We start from the raw sequence: 16,929 nt of genomic DNA, 5'->3' as shown, positions 1-16,929 counted from the left end.
CACAATTAGTGTTTTGTTTGTGATTGGGTCTTGGAGGTAGCAAAATCCAGAATAGAATAAATGGCCTTTTTTCAGTAAAACAGCTTAAAGTGAATATGACCTATAAGATAAAAGAATTTTTTTTTCCTTTTCAGTGGGAGAAAGTATGTAGTCTTAATCCTATTAAAGAAAATTTGTGGCATGTCTGTGTTCTTCCAGTTACTATTGAAATTTTCTCAGTCTGTGTTATAATTTTCACAATGCACTACCTTATTTACTTAAACTTGCTCTGAAAGAATGGTCTTTTAAAATCAGTTTCTATTCTTTTTGCATTTTTAGATAGTTTCCTGGATTCTGATAGCCCTGGGGTGGGTACTTTTACTGTTTGGAGCATAATTAAACAGCCATTTCTGCTTTTAGAGCTCAGTGTGTTAACGTGTGCAAATAGGCAGTACCAAGGATTTATTTAGCTGTTACTTGGCATACTTGCGTTTCTGCTCCTTTAACTGTCTTATGTGTCAAGTGACCAAAAGGTAAATAGGTGACTAGCTCTGAGTTAGTAGAAATGTGTAGGCTGCAGAAGCTTAAGTGAAAAGGGTATGTCTGGCTTTCTGCACGTCACTGCTTTGCCCCAATTCCTAAAGATAGTCTTTGTTTTCATTCTTTGTTTTTGCTTCTGATTACCCATTAATCACAGGAAAACTACACTCATGTACATTTTTTAATCACAGTGATGGCAGCTATTATTTCTCAGATCCTGCATGTATTCCCTGAACAACATGAAACAAATGTGTGCCTTCTGAGTATGTAACAGGAGGCTATCTCAGAGTTTTGCTTAGCTGGAAATAAACATAGACTGGCCATGCACTTTCTTTGTTACTTTTGACTAAAAATAGTTACTACAAAAAAAGTTATTAGAAAAATAATGTTCTTGGACTGGCTAGGTAGCTCAGCGGACTAAAGTGCCTGCTTAGGCAGACCCAAGGGGCCACAGTTCAATCCCTGGTGTGCCCTGCTGGTCCCACCCCTGGGGCACGCTGGGACTGAGCATGGTGGCATGCTTCTGTAATCCCAGCACTTGGGAGCCTGAAAACAGGAGGATCACTATGAGTCTAACCTGTGTAGTGAGATCCTGTGGACCCTGTAGTAAATACAAAAAAAGAAAAAAAGAAAAAGAAAAATAATGTTTTCTGTCTTGCACCTCCCCCACTGTGACCATTTCCGAGTGTAAATTAGTCATGATAGAGTTAAGGGCGTAGTTACACTAACGATTGACTCTGTTCTCAAGAAACTGCTAATTGAGCTAACTGCAGGTTTAGAGTAAAATTTATAAAAGAACTTTCGACTGAGAAAGGTAACTCAGGATTGGGTATGTGGCTTTAAGCTCTTCAGTGTTTTGTTTTGGAAGAATTACCTACTTTTAATGAACGTAAGTAGTCCAGATGAACAGTTTATTTTCTTATTTATTTCTGTATTTTAGGGAAGGGTCCACAGGGTGTTCAGGTTCTCACTGCTAGATTGGACTCGTAGTGATTGTCCTGTTTGCAGCCTCCCAACAGCTGGGATTACAGGTGCGCGCCACCATGCCCAGTCTCAGCGGGGTCTCAGTGCACCCCGGGGGCGCTTGCAGGTGCTTTAATCTGCTGAGCTATTTGGCCGGCCCAAGACGAGCAGTTTATTAACATTTATTTTGTCATACGTCCTCTGGGTCGACTGTGCCAGACATTGTTCAGCCTCTTGCTCTCCTAAGTCCCTAATTTCTCTCCAGATATTACCCCCCTTTTTATTCCTTGGTAAAGTCAGTTAAAATGGTTCATTTCTCTGATTGCAATTACCAAACTAACCAGATGTCACAATTCTTTTTGTATGCATTGTTTTCTTTCTCTTTTTAAACATACTGTTTCTCTTTACAAACTCCTTCTCGAGGGCATCGCAAACATCTTACTCGTGGCTTTATTTCCTTGTAGACGGGAGAACTGCGGACAAAAATGAGCCAGTCTCATGAAGACAGTCTAACAAGTGTGGCTTGGAACCCTGACGGGAAGCGCTTTGTGACAGGCGGTCAGCGCGGGCAGTTCTATCAGTGTGTGAGTGTGGGAGCCCCTCCCCCACATCCCCTGGGTGAAAAGAAAGTTTAGGGGTTTGGTTTTAGTAAAAACAGTTGCATTGACTCAGTCTGGGAGCACACCTGTGGTCCCAGCCCAGCCGTTAGGAGGCTGAGGTAGGAAGACACCATGAATTTTGAGGCCAGCCTGGGCTAAAGGGTGAGTTCAAGGCCAGCCTGAACACATAGCCCTGTCTCACAAAAAAAGTCAATAGCTACTTTGCCACCCTACTAAATAAAGGCTATGCAGTAGAATATTGGCGCTATTTGGCTGGCCCAAGACGAGCAGTTTATTAACGTTTATTTTAGAAAAAAAAAAACATTTATTTTGTCATATGTCCTCTAGGTTGACTGTGCCAGACGTTGTTCAGCCTCTTGCCCTCTCAAGTCCTTAATTTCTCTTCTCAATATTAACCCCCCCTTTTTATTCCTTTTGGCAAAGTCAGTTAAAATAATTCATTTCTCTGATTGCAATTACCAAACTAACCAGATCCCAGTTTTCATCCCACTTTTTTTTTTTTGGTCTTTTTGAGGCAAGGTCAGGCTGGGCTTGAGCACACTTTGTAGCCCAGCCCGGTCTCAAACTCAGCAGTCTGCCTGCCTCAGTCTCCCCCAGTGCTGGGATTACAGGCATGTACCTGCCTCTTCTTTCATCCTTAATCATTTTAAGTGTTTGCTAGATGCACATTAGTAAACTATTTCAAATGCTTATATAAAATAATGTATTTTGAGTTTAGAAAAACATTATTTGCTAATCATTTTTGTTCTTATGAAATAAGTTTGTAATTTATAGGAATGTATTTTTTGAGGTTTTTAGTAACAAAGTATGCTGAGTTTTGTGAATTGACTTTTAAATATTGAATAAACAAAACGATTGGTGGCTTGGCTTGCCGTCAGAGGTCCCGGCACAGCACAGAGACAGCACGGAAGGGCCTGTGCCTGCATCTGGGATGGCCCGAACGCAGTCCATGTCTTCACTGACGTTCAGATCCTGTCTAACGTCTGTTTAAGACTAAAGTTAGGTAATAGGTCATTTAGTATAAATAAAGCTCACTTATCACAAGCACTCTAACCATTATAAGTTACCAGTTCCTTTTGTTAAGCTGTCTCAAGACTGGCAGAGGGGCCAGGGAGATGACTCAGTGGAATAAGCGCTTCCCTGGCTAGCGCAAGAGCCTGAGTTCAATCCCCAGTTCCGCCAGAAAAAAAAAAAGAGAAAAAAAGACTGGCAGAATTTATTATTGTCTTATCTCAGTATGGCTAGAAGCCATTAGTTTCCTAGGAGTTTTCTGGCCATGAAATGGCCATATAGGTTCCTTTTGACTCTGCATCCTCATATGGCTCTTACACTTCAGGATATAGCATTTGGTCATTCTCGCTAATCTATGAAATGGGAATTCTAATGCCTGTCAGAACTTTGTATGTTTTTGGTTGAAATAGTCCTAGGTGAGGTGTATTTTTTGGTTTTGGTGCCGAGGCCCTAACCCAGGACTTCCAGCTTGCTTGGGCAGTGTTCTCCCGCTGAGCTGAATCCCCAGCCCCACCTCTCAGAACTTTGAAGAAAGTTTGAAAAATGTCTGCAAATTTCTCAAGCTCTAAATAGAGCTATGTCTTAGTAACTGTCTTCCTTATCACAGCTTCTCTATGGGACAAATCCAGCACAGTCATTCTCTGCATTGGTTCCAGAATATCCTCAGATACGAGAATCTGTGCAGGCTGCAGTCCTTTTATGCAGAGTGGCCCTGTAATTTCAGATCTTCGTAACGTACTTTAAATCCTCTCTGGAGTATTCGTAGTACCTAAAGCAATGTAGGTGTGGGCAGAGTAAGTAGGTCTTATGTTGTGCTGACTAGGGAGCCGCGGGCGGGAGGAGCTTCAGGCGTGATCATGCAGATGACGTTTTTGCCTCTTAGGCATGTTCCATCTGTGATTGGTTGAACCATGAGTGCTGGCCCCATAGATGAGAAAGGCTATGATGAATTTTAAAGAAATGTTTGAATTGTTTTCTATTATAATTGAGACTTTAATGAGCTTAGATTCAAAACATGAAAATGTTCTGCTTTTAGTTTATGCATAGTGGGTTATTGAAGGGAGGTGGATTTACAAAATGTCTTTCTACCCTCCTTTAGATATTGTCACAAAGTTTGACCCATATTCAAATTTTCATGGTTAAAAGCACATTCCTAAAAGCTCCTGGTTAAGGTTCAGGCAGCCAGCCCTGCTCAGTAAAGGCTTACCAGTGGTTTCTGCACCTAGGACTTGGACGGGAACCTCCTGGACTCCTGGGAAGGAGTGCGTGTGCAATGCCTTTGGTGCCTGAGTGATGGGAAGACCGTCCTGGCATCCGACACACACCAGCGGATTCGGGGGTACAACTTCGAGGACCTTACAGATAGGAACATGTAACTACCCTGTGCTTCCATTCAGCAGCAGTTATATTAGAATGTGTATGTGGTAGGGCTTTTCCAGATGAACTAGATTTTTTTTTTTTTTTAATATTTGGTTTTTATTTGATTACTTGGTAATTTTGGTTGGTAATATGTATTTAATCATTAACTCATCCAAGTGTGATGGTGCATGCCTATGATCCTAGCACTCAGGAGGCTGAGGCACAAGGATCATCACAAATTCAAGGCCAGCCTGGGCTACATAGTGAGTTCAAGGCCAGCCTGGACTACATAGTAAGACCCTGTCTCAAAAAAAAAAAGAGTTAAAAATCATTATCTCAGATTCTTAATTGCATTATAGGGTATGATAATGATTGCAAGCAAACTTGGACTTAACGCAATAGTATTTTATGTTCTGATATTTTTACTGACTTGACTCCTTAATTGGTTGTTTCTGACAAATTATTTTCTGGTTACAGAGTACAAGAAGATCATCCTATTATGTCTTTTACCATTTCAAAAAATGGCCGATTAGCTTTGTTAAATGTAGCAACTCAGGTATGTTTATTAATATCTGCAGAAAAATTTAGATTAGTACATATTTTAATTACAATTTTAAATACACATAGAAACAAACTCTACTTACTAAATTTTAATACTTGTATTTTATCCTAATTGTGTAGAATATTTAGTGTTTTGCATAAATAAAAATGTTCGATCAGGCAAAAGATACTTTCAAAAGTCGTTAGGGGATAGAATAAATACTTATATTCTCTATTACCTGCAGGGAGTTCATTTATGGGACTTGCAAGACAGAGTTTTAGTAAGAAAGTATCAAGGTGTTACACAAGGGTTTTACACGATTCATTCATGCTTTGGAGGCCATAATGAAGATTTCATTGCAAGTGGGAGCGAAGGTGAGTTTGTGCCTACCGTTGTGTTCCTGTAGATTGATGAGCTTAGTTTTGGAGCTCCCAATTTCTGGAGGTAGTAATATCTCTAGACAAATGGGTGTTACTAAAAATTTTCAGTTATTTATACGTCACACTACTAATTGCCTGATTTAATCATTCCTTTTTATCACAAATCAGCAGTAGGTACATGTTAGGATCTTCCAGACTCTCTGGATTTTTTTTTCTTTTTTAATTTGGCACTGAGAATCAAACTTGGGATCTTGTGCTTGCCAACCAGGTGCTGTGCTGCTGAGATATATCCCTGACCTCATGGATGTCTAACTGGCTTATTTTTATTTATTTTTGAGAGAGAATCTCATTGCATACTCCAGGCGCTCTTGAAGTTCCTGTAGAGCTTAGGCTGGGCTTGGACTCAAAATCCTTTTGCCTCAGACTCGGGGCTGGGCTACCACACTTTGCTTCTGACTGACTTTGTTAGTGTTTTGGGTTTTTTTGTTGTTGGCTGGCTCAGGCTGCCTTAAGAGGTTTCAACACATTAAGTTTTCTTTTGGCGGAACCGGGGATTGAACTCCAGCCCTTGCACTTGCCAGGGGAGCCCTTATTCCACTGAGTCATCTCCCTGGCCCTTGAAGCTCTTTTAACCCCTGTGCTGCATTTAGTCCTGCTTCTGGTATATTTTCCCCCACTTTGTTATGGTCCAGGATCCTCCATACTTCTAAAAATGTATCTCCTAGAGATGCTTTAAAATAAGAATGCCTACTCTTATTAGTAGTGGCACCGAACTTAAAAGCCCCAAGTAAGCATGATGAATTCCACAATTAAACCATATCACCTTCTAATTGTGGAGTGAAGACGGCACTTTTCCCACCGTGCATACACCATCTCCCCATGCGATCACAGTAGCTTGTGTGCCGTTTCTGGCAAGCAGTATATTTCAGAGATCCACCAAATCTCTAAAAGTGTGCCTGCCACTGTAAAAGAGAGCAGCTGGGAACCTTTTCCCCAGAAGAGTTGTACTCTCCAGGCTTTTTCATCGTGCTGGTAATACATAGAAAAACTACTTATGTTTTGGTCTTTGGAGAGTGAATGTCTTAGGCCGTTACAGCCAACGGAACTATGTTGATCTCAGCTCCATCATATCTTGTGCTTGCTCTCCTCGGCAGACCCTCTCCCTCTGGGTGTGTTCTCAAAAGCAGTCTCCCCTAGTGTGACCTACCTCAGTGGCCTCTGTCCCACTCCTTTGCATACTTCTTTAGTTCATGGAGAAGCATACTAATGTGCCGTCTCTTCTTCCCCAATTTCATTATATGCAAGAAAAATGAACAAATTCCTTGTAACGAAGATAAACTTGGTTCTTTAAATGGTACATTTTAGCTTTTACTTTGCAAAAAAACCAAAAATTAAAAACAGAAAAATCAAATCAGAGCTTTTTTAATCTTAAAACTGAAGTTTTAAAACCACAGGGCATTCTCAGTAAAATTTCTCCAACAACACACCCCCAGAGAGCCTCTGTAGGGATCTGTTGGTTAGAGGAACGGCGGCAAGGAGGAGAAAAGAGATGAGCAGACAGAAGCTGGGCCAGGTGGTCCCTAGGCTGCCTGATGGGCCACACACACTCAGCTGCACAACCAAACCTATGTTTATTTATACTTTGGCAAAGTTAGTAACATGACACAGGTTGCCTAACGACTAATAGCTGACCTTAACTAGACTGGATGTTTATCTCAGGACTGAGGTAGCTTGTTTGCTTTAGGCACTGAGGCCTAGTCCTGCCTACACACGTTTGATCAGTTTCCTAACTTCTACATTGATCTACCTCACTGACCGTCATTGTTGGCGTAAATGCTTTTCTAGTTTACCCTGAGAACCGTCACTTGTAACGCAAGGTGTTTGTTGTGTTCAGAACTTAACACACGAACTTAAGCAGTCCCTTCCAACAAGAGGTGGTAGGTGTGCCGCTCAGCAGGTGCCAGACTTTCAGCAGTCCATGGAGGGAGGGTGAAGAGGGCGCAGGACCCAGACTTTCAGCTAGGGGCTTTAGTTTTGTTGTTTGGGTTTTGCTTTCAGTTGGCTCATGATAAACAGAGCTGTAGGGAATCTTGATTTCCTGTGTGTGTGTTTCCTATACCCGCAGTAGTAGGGATGGATCACAGGATGTTCTGCCACTGGACTACATGGCACTATATCCCCTTTTTATTTTTGAGATAGGGTCTTGTTAAATTTGCCTCGGTTGGTCTCCAGCTTGCCATTCTCCTGCCTCAGCCTTCAAAGTAGCTGAGGGGGCTGGGGAGATGGCTCAGTGGAATAAGCGCTTCTCTGGCAAGTGCAAGGGCCTGAGTTCAATCCCCGGTTCTGCCCAAAAAAAAAAAAAGCTGAGATTGGGGGCCTAACCGTTAGCTCAGATGTTTAAGTGCCTGTTCATGCAAACACAGTCAGGCAGCCTGAGCCAGCCAAAAAAAAAATCTTTATCAACTTTGGGCTGGCCAAATAGCTCATCAGATTAAAGCGCCTGCAAGCAGGCTTAGAGGCCGGGGTTCAATCTCGGAACCCTGGGCTTGCCCTACCCACAGGGCACATTGAGACTGGGTGTGGTGATGGGCGTCATAATCCCAGCTCTTGGAAGTCTGTAAACAGGCGGATCACTACAAGTCCGATCTAGTAGTGAGACCCTGAACATCCTGTAGACCCTTCCCTAAAATTAAAAATAAATAAATAAATAAATTGAGATTACAAGTACGTACCACTGAGTCTATGGGGAATCTTGTTTTGGAGGTATGTTGGGAGTTTATTTTTTGTCATTTCCTAAGATTATAAATAAAGCTTCACATAATGGTACAGATAAGAGACTATATCTTCTAGACTTGCTAGTAAACTCTTCAATAGGGCTGTCTAGACTGAAACCTTTTAGCCATAAGCAGGCCGCTCACCTGCTCAGCGCTCCATCTCCGTCTCATAACAGCATTGGGGATGAGCGTAATACCTACCTCATGGGACGGTGCTGAAGGTACAGAACTTAGTGCTAGGAGCTCTAGGTACAGTGTTAGCGATTGTCTGCACTGAATTTGGATACCCTGCTTTTTTCTAGTGAGTGATGATTCTGTAAAATAACTCCCTTAACTTCTCCCTGAATCACTGTGTCTTCAGATCACAAGGTTTACATCTGGCACAAACGTAGTGAACTGCCAATTGCGGAACTGACAGGGCACACGCGCACAGTGAACTGCGTGAGCTGGAACCCACAAATCCCATTCATGATGGCCAGCGCCTCTGACGATGGCACCGTTAGGATATGGGGGCCAGCCCCCTTTCTAGACCACCAGAATATTGAAGGTAACGTACCTCAGTGTCCCTTGCTCTACACACACGATGTTTGCTTGCCGTGAGGGTGCCTGCTTTACATGCGCAGTAACTTAGGCAGAGTGCAGGGGGTTGATGCAGCTCTTGTTACACAACTGACCCCCACAGAAGGAATGTGAGGAATCAGAGGTGCCCACAAGGCCGGTGGGGTGGGGACAGTATGTTACCTCATTCCGTCTGACCAGCTGTTGGCCAAGATCTTACCTGAAAATCATCTTGGTTCTGCTCCCTAAGTGTAGTGCGTGCAAGCTGGGGAGGCTCCACGTTTGAGCCCAGCCTGAGCAACTTGTCCAGATCCTGTTTCAATATTTAAGAAAAGGGGAAGGGGCTGAAGATAAGGGTCAGTGCGGAGGTCCCAGCTTCAGTCCCCTGAGCCACTAAGTATACAAACACTGAAGAGAGGTATGATGGCATACAGGTAACTGCTATACTTGGGCTGAGGCAAGAAGACTGCAAGTTCAAATCTGGTTTCAGAAATGAAGGGCTTGAAGTAGCTCTATGGAAGACACATGTTAGTGCCATGTCGCATGCTGACATGAGTTAGGCCTGATGGGTAGGGAAAGCAGAATTCTAGAATTCAGCGTGTACCTTGGTCTTCGTTATCTGCACCATCTGGTATAAACTCTTCAGAGTTCTGTAGGGAAGAATTCTCATTCTTATAGGCAAAGAAGTGAATGTCAGTCTAATTTAATTTATTGAGTGCTTCCAGAATTTCTGTTTTAGGTCTGTTAAGTTTTGTTCCTGTCACTTTTGAGATAGTTATACATGAAAAAAATCCAAAATACAAAGTTACCAGTTGTAAAAGTACAAAGTCAACAGTTATAAAAACAAAATCTTAGTTGAAGAATAGCTTGTCATGGTGGCGCATGCATCTCTAATCCCATGAGGTCAAGGCCAGCCTAGAATAGAGAGAAGACCCTATCTTAAAAGTCTTCCCAAAATAGTCAGGTTCGGTGATGCACTTGGGAGGCTGGAGGCAGGAGGATGGCCTCAGGTTTGAGGCTAGCCTGGGGTATAGACTGAGGTCAGTGCCTGAACTACATAGGAAGATCCTGTCTCAAAAAACCAAGCCAAATCAAGTCATCTGTTTTTCAGAGACAAATACACTGTTCAAGTTTGTTCAAAAGGAATTAATTTGCCTAGAAACAGATAAGTATACTCTTCACTGTGTTCCATCTACATATTTTAGTAAGAAAGATGAATACCTCCTCTTAGGAGAGCTCAGCTGAAGACATCAACAGGGTAGAGTTCATGGTAGAAAAAGGTTACAGTGTCAGTTTTTGTTTTTCCTTCATTCCTGGGATATCAGAAAAGACCAGAAATCTTTATTTTCTTTGTTTCTCTTAAGTCTCAAAGCACATTCTCTGTAATTATCTGTGCTTTTCTTGCTTTTTTTGTAGTCATTAAGTTTTTCCTTCAAGGGGCCAGGGAGATGGCTCAGTGGAATAAGCGTTTCCCTGGAAAGCACGAGGGCCTGAGTTCAATCCCCGGTTCTGGAAAAAAAAAAAAGTAATTCCTTCAAATATGATTTGATAAAATCTGGCAGATGTTAGCTCTGTTGGGGCAAGTTTACCTGAAACATGTGTACCTCCACTGCACTGGAGTGAGAGTTGCTGTGGTGCTTGGTGAGCTGTTCAGGGCACCAGCCATGTTCAGGGTTGGGCCAGGCCAGCGCTTGGCCCTTCTTGGTGCCTTTCCATTTTATTGTGCCTGCATGGGCATATCCCTGAAAACATTTTCATTTTTACCTAAAACTAAAAAAAAGCAAAGCAGGGCTGGAGAGATGGCTCAGTGGGCCTGAGTTCGATCCCCAGTTTCACAAAAAAGGAAAAGCAGATACTGTGATGCATATGCCCTCCTGGAAGGTATTTTCCACGTTGTTTTCCCCTTGCCTTGAAAACTTGCAGTTGGAAATAGACATTTTGGTTTCATTTGCGGTACTAGGGATTGAACCCAACGCTTCACATGCTAGGCAAGTGGAGGTCATTTAAATAAACGTTTCACTTGGCAGCTTTTATTTCTTTTTTTTTTTCGGTGGAACCGGGGATTGAACTCAGGTCCTTGCGCTTGCCAGGGAAGTGCTTATTCCACTGAGCCATCTCCCCGGCCCCGGCAGCTTTTATTTCAAGAGAATTGTCTGGCCTTGCTTTGTTGAGGTGGATGGCCAAGTACTGATACTGAAGTAACCTTGTAAACCATTTGATAATAGTTAAAAGAGGGCAGGCATAAATGTTGTGGTTCCATTTATAAGAAGTGGCCTAAAATAGGCAAGTCCAGGGACACAGGTGGGTTAGTGGTTTCTTAGCTTGCACGGGAAGTGGTGATGCACAAAGACTGCCTGCATGGGCAGGTGTAGGTATAACCCTGCAACGGTGCTAAGACCCTGGGTGCAGCCGGGCATGGTGGCGCATGCCTGTAACCCCAGTACTCCACTCAGGAGGCTGAGGCAGGAGGACCACATACTTTAAGACCAACCTGGGCTATACACTGAGACCTTGGCTTAAAAAAAATAGAAAAATATATCACACTGCAACTGTGGGCTTTCTAACAGGTGCATTATAATTGTGTCAGTAAAGTTGTACACGCACTCTGCAAAGTAGGGTGAGGATGTAGAACTTTCCACTCGGCAACTGTGAGATGAGAAATATGTAGTTGTAACACACAGTTCTACCTTGGGCTACCAGATCTTTCCTTCCTCTTTTCTATTGTAAGCTGTCATAAGGATGTTCTTATTCTACATGATTTCAAGGTTAATTTTAAAAGTATTAGGGCTGGGGAGATGGCTCAGTAGAATAAGGGCTTGCCAGGCAGGGGCCTAAGTTCAATCCCCGGTTCCACCAAAAAAAAAAAAATTAAAAGTACTGAATTCTAACAAATATTTACTTGTTTTTCTAGTATTCAAAATAATCATGAGTTTATACTATAATGTATAGCCTAACAATGAGGTAGATACATTGTTTACTTATTTTGATGATGAAAGTATCAAGAAATTTTTGCTATTTTACAACCATGATGCGAACTTTGAGCTGTCTGTTAACTTGTTCTCTTGCTCTCTCCCTCTTTCCCCATGTACGTCTCGTCTCGTCTTCGCCCAGAGGAATGCAGTAGCATGGATAGTTGATGGTGAATTGGAGCCCACGACTTCTGTTTAACTTAAAATTAGTCGTATTTTAATGGCTTGGGATTTGGTGCAAACAAACATGATTGATAGCTGGACAGACATGCTCGTCATGAAAAAAGAACCATTTCTGAAGCCCGCCTGGGGCCAAACATTTCCACCTTGCTTCATAGTAACCAGTTGAGATGAAGCGCATCGTAGAGCGCTGTGGACACCACGTTGAGTACCCCACCGGTTGTGAAGGACTGTGCTCCATTCAGGCTCACCACTGACTCAGTATATATTTTTCCCTCCTGCCTTTTGTCTGGCAGGACACCATTCTTGTTGCTCTTCTGTGTAATGAAGTTTAAATGCTTGTTTGGAAAACTTTATTTAACAGTTTAGAAGGCTGGATAGGAGTGCATTAGTCTGAAGAGTACATTGGATAGGAAAGAATTTCTTCCTTTTGTTTCTCAGTCTTTCCGCCTTACTTAGCTTGAGATCTTTGCAGCTTGGTTCATGGATTCTAGCCTTGCCCGTTGCGCAGTATATACTGATCCAGATGAAAAACCAGTGAACTATGTCAAAAGCACTCTCAATATTACATTTGACAAAAAGTTTTGTACTTTTCACATAGCTTGTTGCCCCGTAAAAGGGTTAACAGCACAATTTTTTAAAAATAAATTAAGAAGTATTTATAGGATTAAAGTGACTTCATTTGTATACATTTGGAATCTAAACCAGCTTAAAAACAGTTCCCTCTACAACTTAAATGTGCTGCATAACTGATGCGCTTCTGGAATTCCACATGAGACAGAGGCAGACAGTGCTTGGAAGGATGTGACACAGGGCATTTGTAGTCATCTTTGAAGGTCCCCCCCCCTTTTGTTTTCTTCCCAATGGAGTATCCTTATCTGATGGTGAAGAAATTCATGTTTCAAAAAGAAAATTTTAAATGTACCTACATGAGAAGTCAGTAGTTAATGTTTTCAAAAAGGTTGTGTCACGTTGTTTTCAGTTTGAAGAGTCATTTTGGTGTGATCCAGCAAAAAAGAAATCAGATACAAAAGTTCATAGCTTACATATCGATGTTAGAAGAACTCAGTAGATTACAAACATTAAAACTGGGATTAAAACCTAGTCCTTTCCCACACTTGCCCTTAATATTCTGACACAGGGATACATGAATTGAAGACTATCCTCCTCAGTTCTTTAGACGTTGCCATACTGAGCCTCATTACCCACTGGTGCTTTGTGGGGTCGTCTTTCCCGCGCTGGTTTCCTTCATGGAAGAGAACGTTTTCTTTTCGAGAATTTCACATTCAAAGTAAGTCAGCAGCCTGATTGCACATTGTGATTTTAGCCCCGGAGAGCCGAGTCCAGTCCAGGCTCCCGAGAAGCCCTGCTGCTCATCAGGAGGAGCCTCACAGGTCCCGCAGCCGTTTCCTTGGCATGATGAGTGCGGTGCCCCCAAAATGAGGTTCTTCTGCGGAAGGACTTGGGGTACTCTGATCCCCTCGAGGCCTGGCCCAGTGTGACCAGTCACACAGCTGGGACTCAGACTCTTCCAAGGATCAGAAGCAAGGACAAAGGGGGAGTCACTGAAGGGAGAAGGAAGAAAAACACATTTGGCCTTAAAATAACGGGCGTTCTTGCAGAAGCCGTAGCGAGAGAAAATGACACATTGGTCAGATGATTTTATCAAGTTGGTATATGAACTCATATTACTTTAAGCTCCATTTTGCAGAGACCACCACTTAGAGAATCAGTTCCTCTTTTGATACTTCTAAGTTAACTATATGTTACCGTTTATCTGGTACTTAAATTTTCTTGACTAAAACTACTTTTTACTTTAAGCTTGAATAAAAATCTTCATTGGTAACTATATACAATTAAATGGCAACTTGTCTTTACCTCAGTACAGTTGGAGCCATTGATTCCTGCGTGCCCTCCAGCCATCAGTGAGTCCACCTGTCCACGCTTCCAGGGCCTTCCAGGGGTTAGCGCGTGGTAGCAGGGTGCTTTGCACGTTGTGATGCCACTGAGCTCGGTGTCCCTGCAGCGTGACCTGCACCGCGCCCCCAGAGATCCAAGTTTGCAGTGTTTCTGCAGTATAGCTAGGAGTACTTGAGAGTAGGTAAGGCGAGGCACAGTCCCCAGAGCACAGCTCCTGCTGACATGGAGTGACAGCTACGCAAAGGCATCCATAGCAGCTAGGCTAGTTGGCGGCTTCTAATACACTGGTGTTTTGCTGTGCCAACTTGCCGTAAACGTCGGTTTCCTACATTTGCCACGCAGGGACTGCTAGAAAGTTAGAAAAGAGATGAAGAAACCTAGGACTTTGTGATGCAGCAGCCTGATAGCAGGACTTTCTAACTAGTAGAAATCACTGAACGCTTGCAGTAATGTTGTAGACTATCATAGGTTTAAGAAAGAGTATACTATCAAACTAGCTACAAGATACTAACAAATGTCAAAATTGAAAAGTACCAATACTTTTTGCACATAGCTCAAAGTAGATTGGAGAATTTTTGGCTCCAAAAATCAGGTTAGTAGGCTCATTTCCATGTGCTTAAAAAATGTTTTTGTTACTATGTTTTAAGGGCTAGAGCAAGAATGAAGTTAAATATACTTTTCTCAGAGTAATTGGTTGCTAATGGTCAGATGTTAGATTGGGGGACTGATATCAGTGTGTGGGTGGTGACATAGGATTAGGAGTTGGGAGGACAAAAAGCTTCTGTTTGGTTTTTGTACGTTATTAATATTCATGCCAGCTACGTTTCTGTTGCTCTTATTTTGGCTGTATAAATGGGTTATATTGATCCAGGTAAGTAGTTTAAGCAGAGGAAATTTTATTTGAAAATATCCCCTCAAATTGACCATTTTATTTACTGGGTGGGAGGACAGAAAAGGGATTCCCTAACTGATTAAAATAACCTGCTAATGGGAAGAAAAAAAGAAGTGTCGTCAATATTGGCCTGAAAAGAAACAGGAAGTAGTAAAGTGATTTTATTGTTAGGAGTATTCTGCCTCGAGAGTGGCGTTCCGTGACATTAATAGAAACCCTTCTGTCCCACCCTCCCCATCTTGGAATTTTCTTTTCTAGGATGTTGCCTCCTGCAAGCCAGCCCTGACCCTGGCTGCCCGTGGGTCACTAGCGCACATCTGCAGGAAAGTGTCCCTGTCACTTTCACAGCAGAAGAATGGCTGCTTTTGAATGGGGAGAAGACATTTATCTTAATATCCTTTTGTCCCATTTCTAAAATGTGTAACTACCCTGGTTTCTCATTTAGACTTCAGCAGCTCTCCTTCTCGGTTGCTACCCAGAACATTACTAAATTTCAGAAACCATAGTTATTTTAATATATAAACTGCTAACTTTATGAGAAGAGAATTAGAATTTACACTTGGACACTTTCTAAAAACAGGGTGAACGTAATTAAAAATCTTCAGTGTTCTTAAGCTATTGTTTTAGTAGCTGCCCTATAGTTGAAAAAGCAAAATCTGTAAGAATCTTTCCCTTAGCTACTTAGTCCAGATAGCCTGGATTAACAAAGCTACTAGCTGCGTGTGTGTGTGTGTGTGTGTGTGTGTGTGTGTGCTGTATGTGTGGGAGAGAGTACTTGGTTCATAGGAAGTCTTCACCCAGCTGTTCTGGGGTCTTGTCTGCCTTCCTCCACTTTGTGCACAGGTGAAGTGCCCTCTCTTGCATTTAAGGTTTGGTTAATACTGATATATTTTTATAAGATTCAAATTGTGTCCCCATCTTTAACTTAAAATGTTGTCAGGGTCACAGTGCTAGAACTGAATCATAACATTTTTAGGCACAAATGGAAAAACTGTTACTGGCCTCTTGAAAGTGTGTGGGGAGGGAACAGCTCACAGAAGCATGTAGGGACTTGCAAACCAAGCTGTAGAGATCAGGAGAACAGTCTTTCGATCTCAAGATTTCAGACTTGTCACAATTTACATGGCATTGTGGTGGAACTAGTTAACACTTAGAGCTTTTGGTATATAATTACTATTTGCTATGGACTGATTAAATGTTTCAAAGGATTGTGTTCTTAAATTTTGGATTTTTTTTAACTGCCTCAGATTATATTTAGTAGTTTAAATTTCGCTTTATTTCATTAAAGTATAAAACCTTCAGGCCTCTGATATTTATTTTCACTTGCTCTAATTATTTACAAAACACCCTTTTGTTGACTTCTGTTTTATAAATCTGCAGTATGTTACATGTCTTTACAGTTTTTGTTCAGTTGAAACTACATTACTTTGATTTGCATTACTGAGATTTTTTTTTAATGAGCTTTTCCCGTATCAGTGCCCAGCACTTAGCCCATCTTCATTTTCCTTTTCTTTCAGTCCAATAAACAGAGTGAATTCCTGATTCTTGGGGTGCTGTGTCTCCTTGTGTGTCCCCCCTAGTCCCTTGTTGACCTGGAACATATACCGTGCTGCCCCTAGCTCTCTGTTCGCCTCAGGCTTAGGAGAGGACTCCAGGGTGCCGGGGTCTATCCTGGGTACATTAGATGTTCAGCAGCACTGTTTCCTAAAGGAGTTACTTGCCTCATTTTGTTCAAAAATACTGCTGCATCGGAACCTCATTTAGAGATTGCATATGTTGATTGGTAGAGAAAAATATTTCCAGTTTGAAATGAAGTCCGTGCATAGCTAGCATTCCAAGAATTTCCTTGAAGGCCTTCCTTGGAGAAAGCATTCAGTGTACCTATGCCATGCTTCTGTACTGATGACAAAACCCAGTTCCTTCATCAGGATGAGTCATGATGGAAATGAGCTTTAAGGTGTTTACCTCTCAGAGTAGTTATAAAAAGGACATAGTGGTTGGTGGCCAACCAAGGACAGGTGGATGGGAGACATCCTCACGTTGGTGGGGAGTGCCTCTGCACCCCACCATCACCAGGGACCACAGCTGGCATTTTGTTCTTTAAATACTGTGCAGCTCCATACGTTTAGAAATGTTCCAGCCTTAACAAACTTGTAAGCACAGTTACATTTTAAAAGATGACCTAATTCTTTCCTTTAAGCCAAAGAAAAGTTGATATGTAAGTACATCATTTGTTTTTCAAA

General features: G+C 42.0%; 1 protein-coding gene across 2 annotated transcripts in view; it reads left to right on the top strand.

Annotated features, from left to right (window-relative positions):
- Positions 1 to 16,228, top strand: part of Wdr26 (WD repeat domain 26) — a 42,744-nt gene extending 26,516 nt beyond the window's left edge. For both annotated transcript variants that reach the window (XM_004626896.2, XM_004626895.2), the window contains exons 9-14: positions 1,947 to 2,066; positions 4,340 to 4,485; positions 4,950 to 5,028; positions 5,258 to 5,387; positions 8,529 to 8,714; positions 11,837 to 16,228. In XM_004626896.2, coding sequence (XP_004626953.1) covers positions 1,947 to 2,066; positions 4,340 to 4,485; positions 4,950 to 5,028; positions 5,258 to 5,387; positions 8,529 to 8,714; positions 11,837 to 11,862 — 687 coding nt within the window. In that variant the 3' untranslated portion in view covers positions 11,863 to 16,228. The remainder of the gene's footprint in view (positions 1 to 1,946; positions 2,067 to 4,339; positions 4,486 to 4,949; positions 5,029 to 5,257; positions 5,388 to 8,528; positions 8,715 to 11,836) is intronic.
- The last annotated feature ends 701 nt before the right edge of the window (positions 16,229 to 16,929 follow it).

The sequence above is a fragment of the Octodon degus genome, unplaced genomic scaffold, assembly GCF_000260255.1.
Source record: "Octodon degus isolate 3935 unplaced genomic scaffold, OctDeg1.0 scaffold00017, whole genome shotgun sequence".
NCBI lineage: Eukaryota > Metazoa > Chordata > Mammalia > Rodentia > Octodontidae > Octodon > Octodon degus.
Note: the sequence above shows the minus strand (reverse complement) of the source record. Positions and strands in the feature narration are given on the sequence as shown.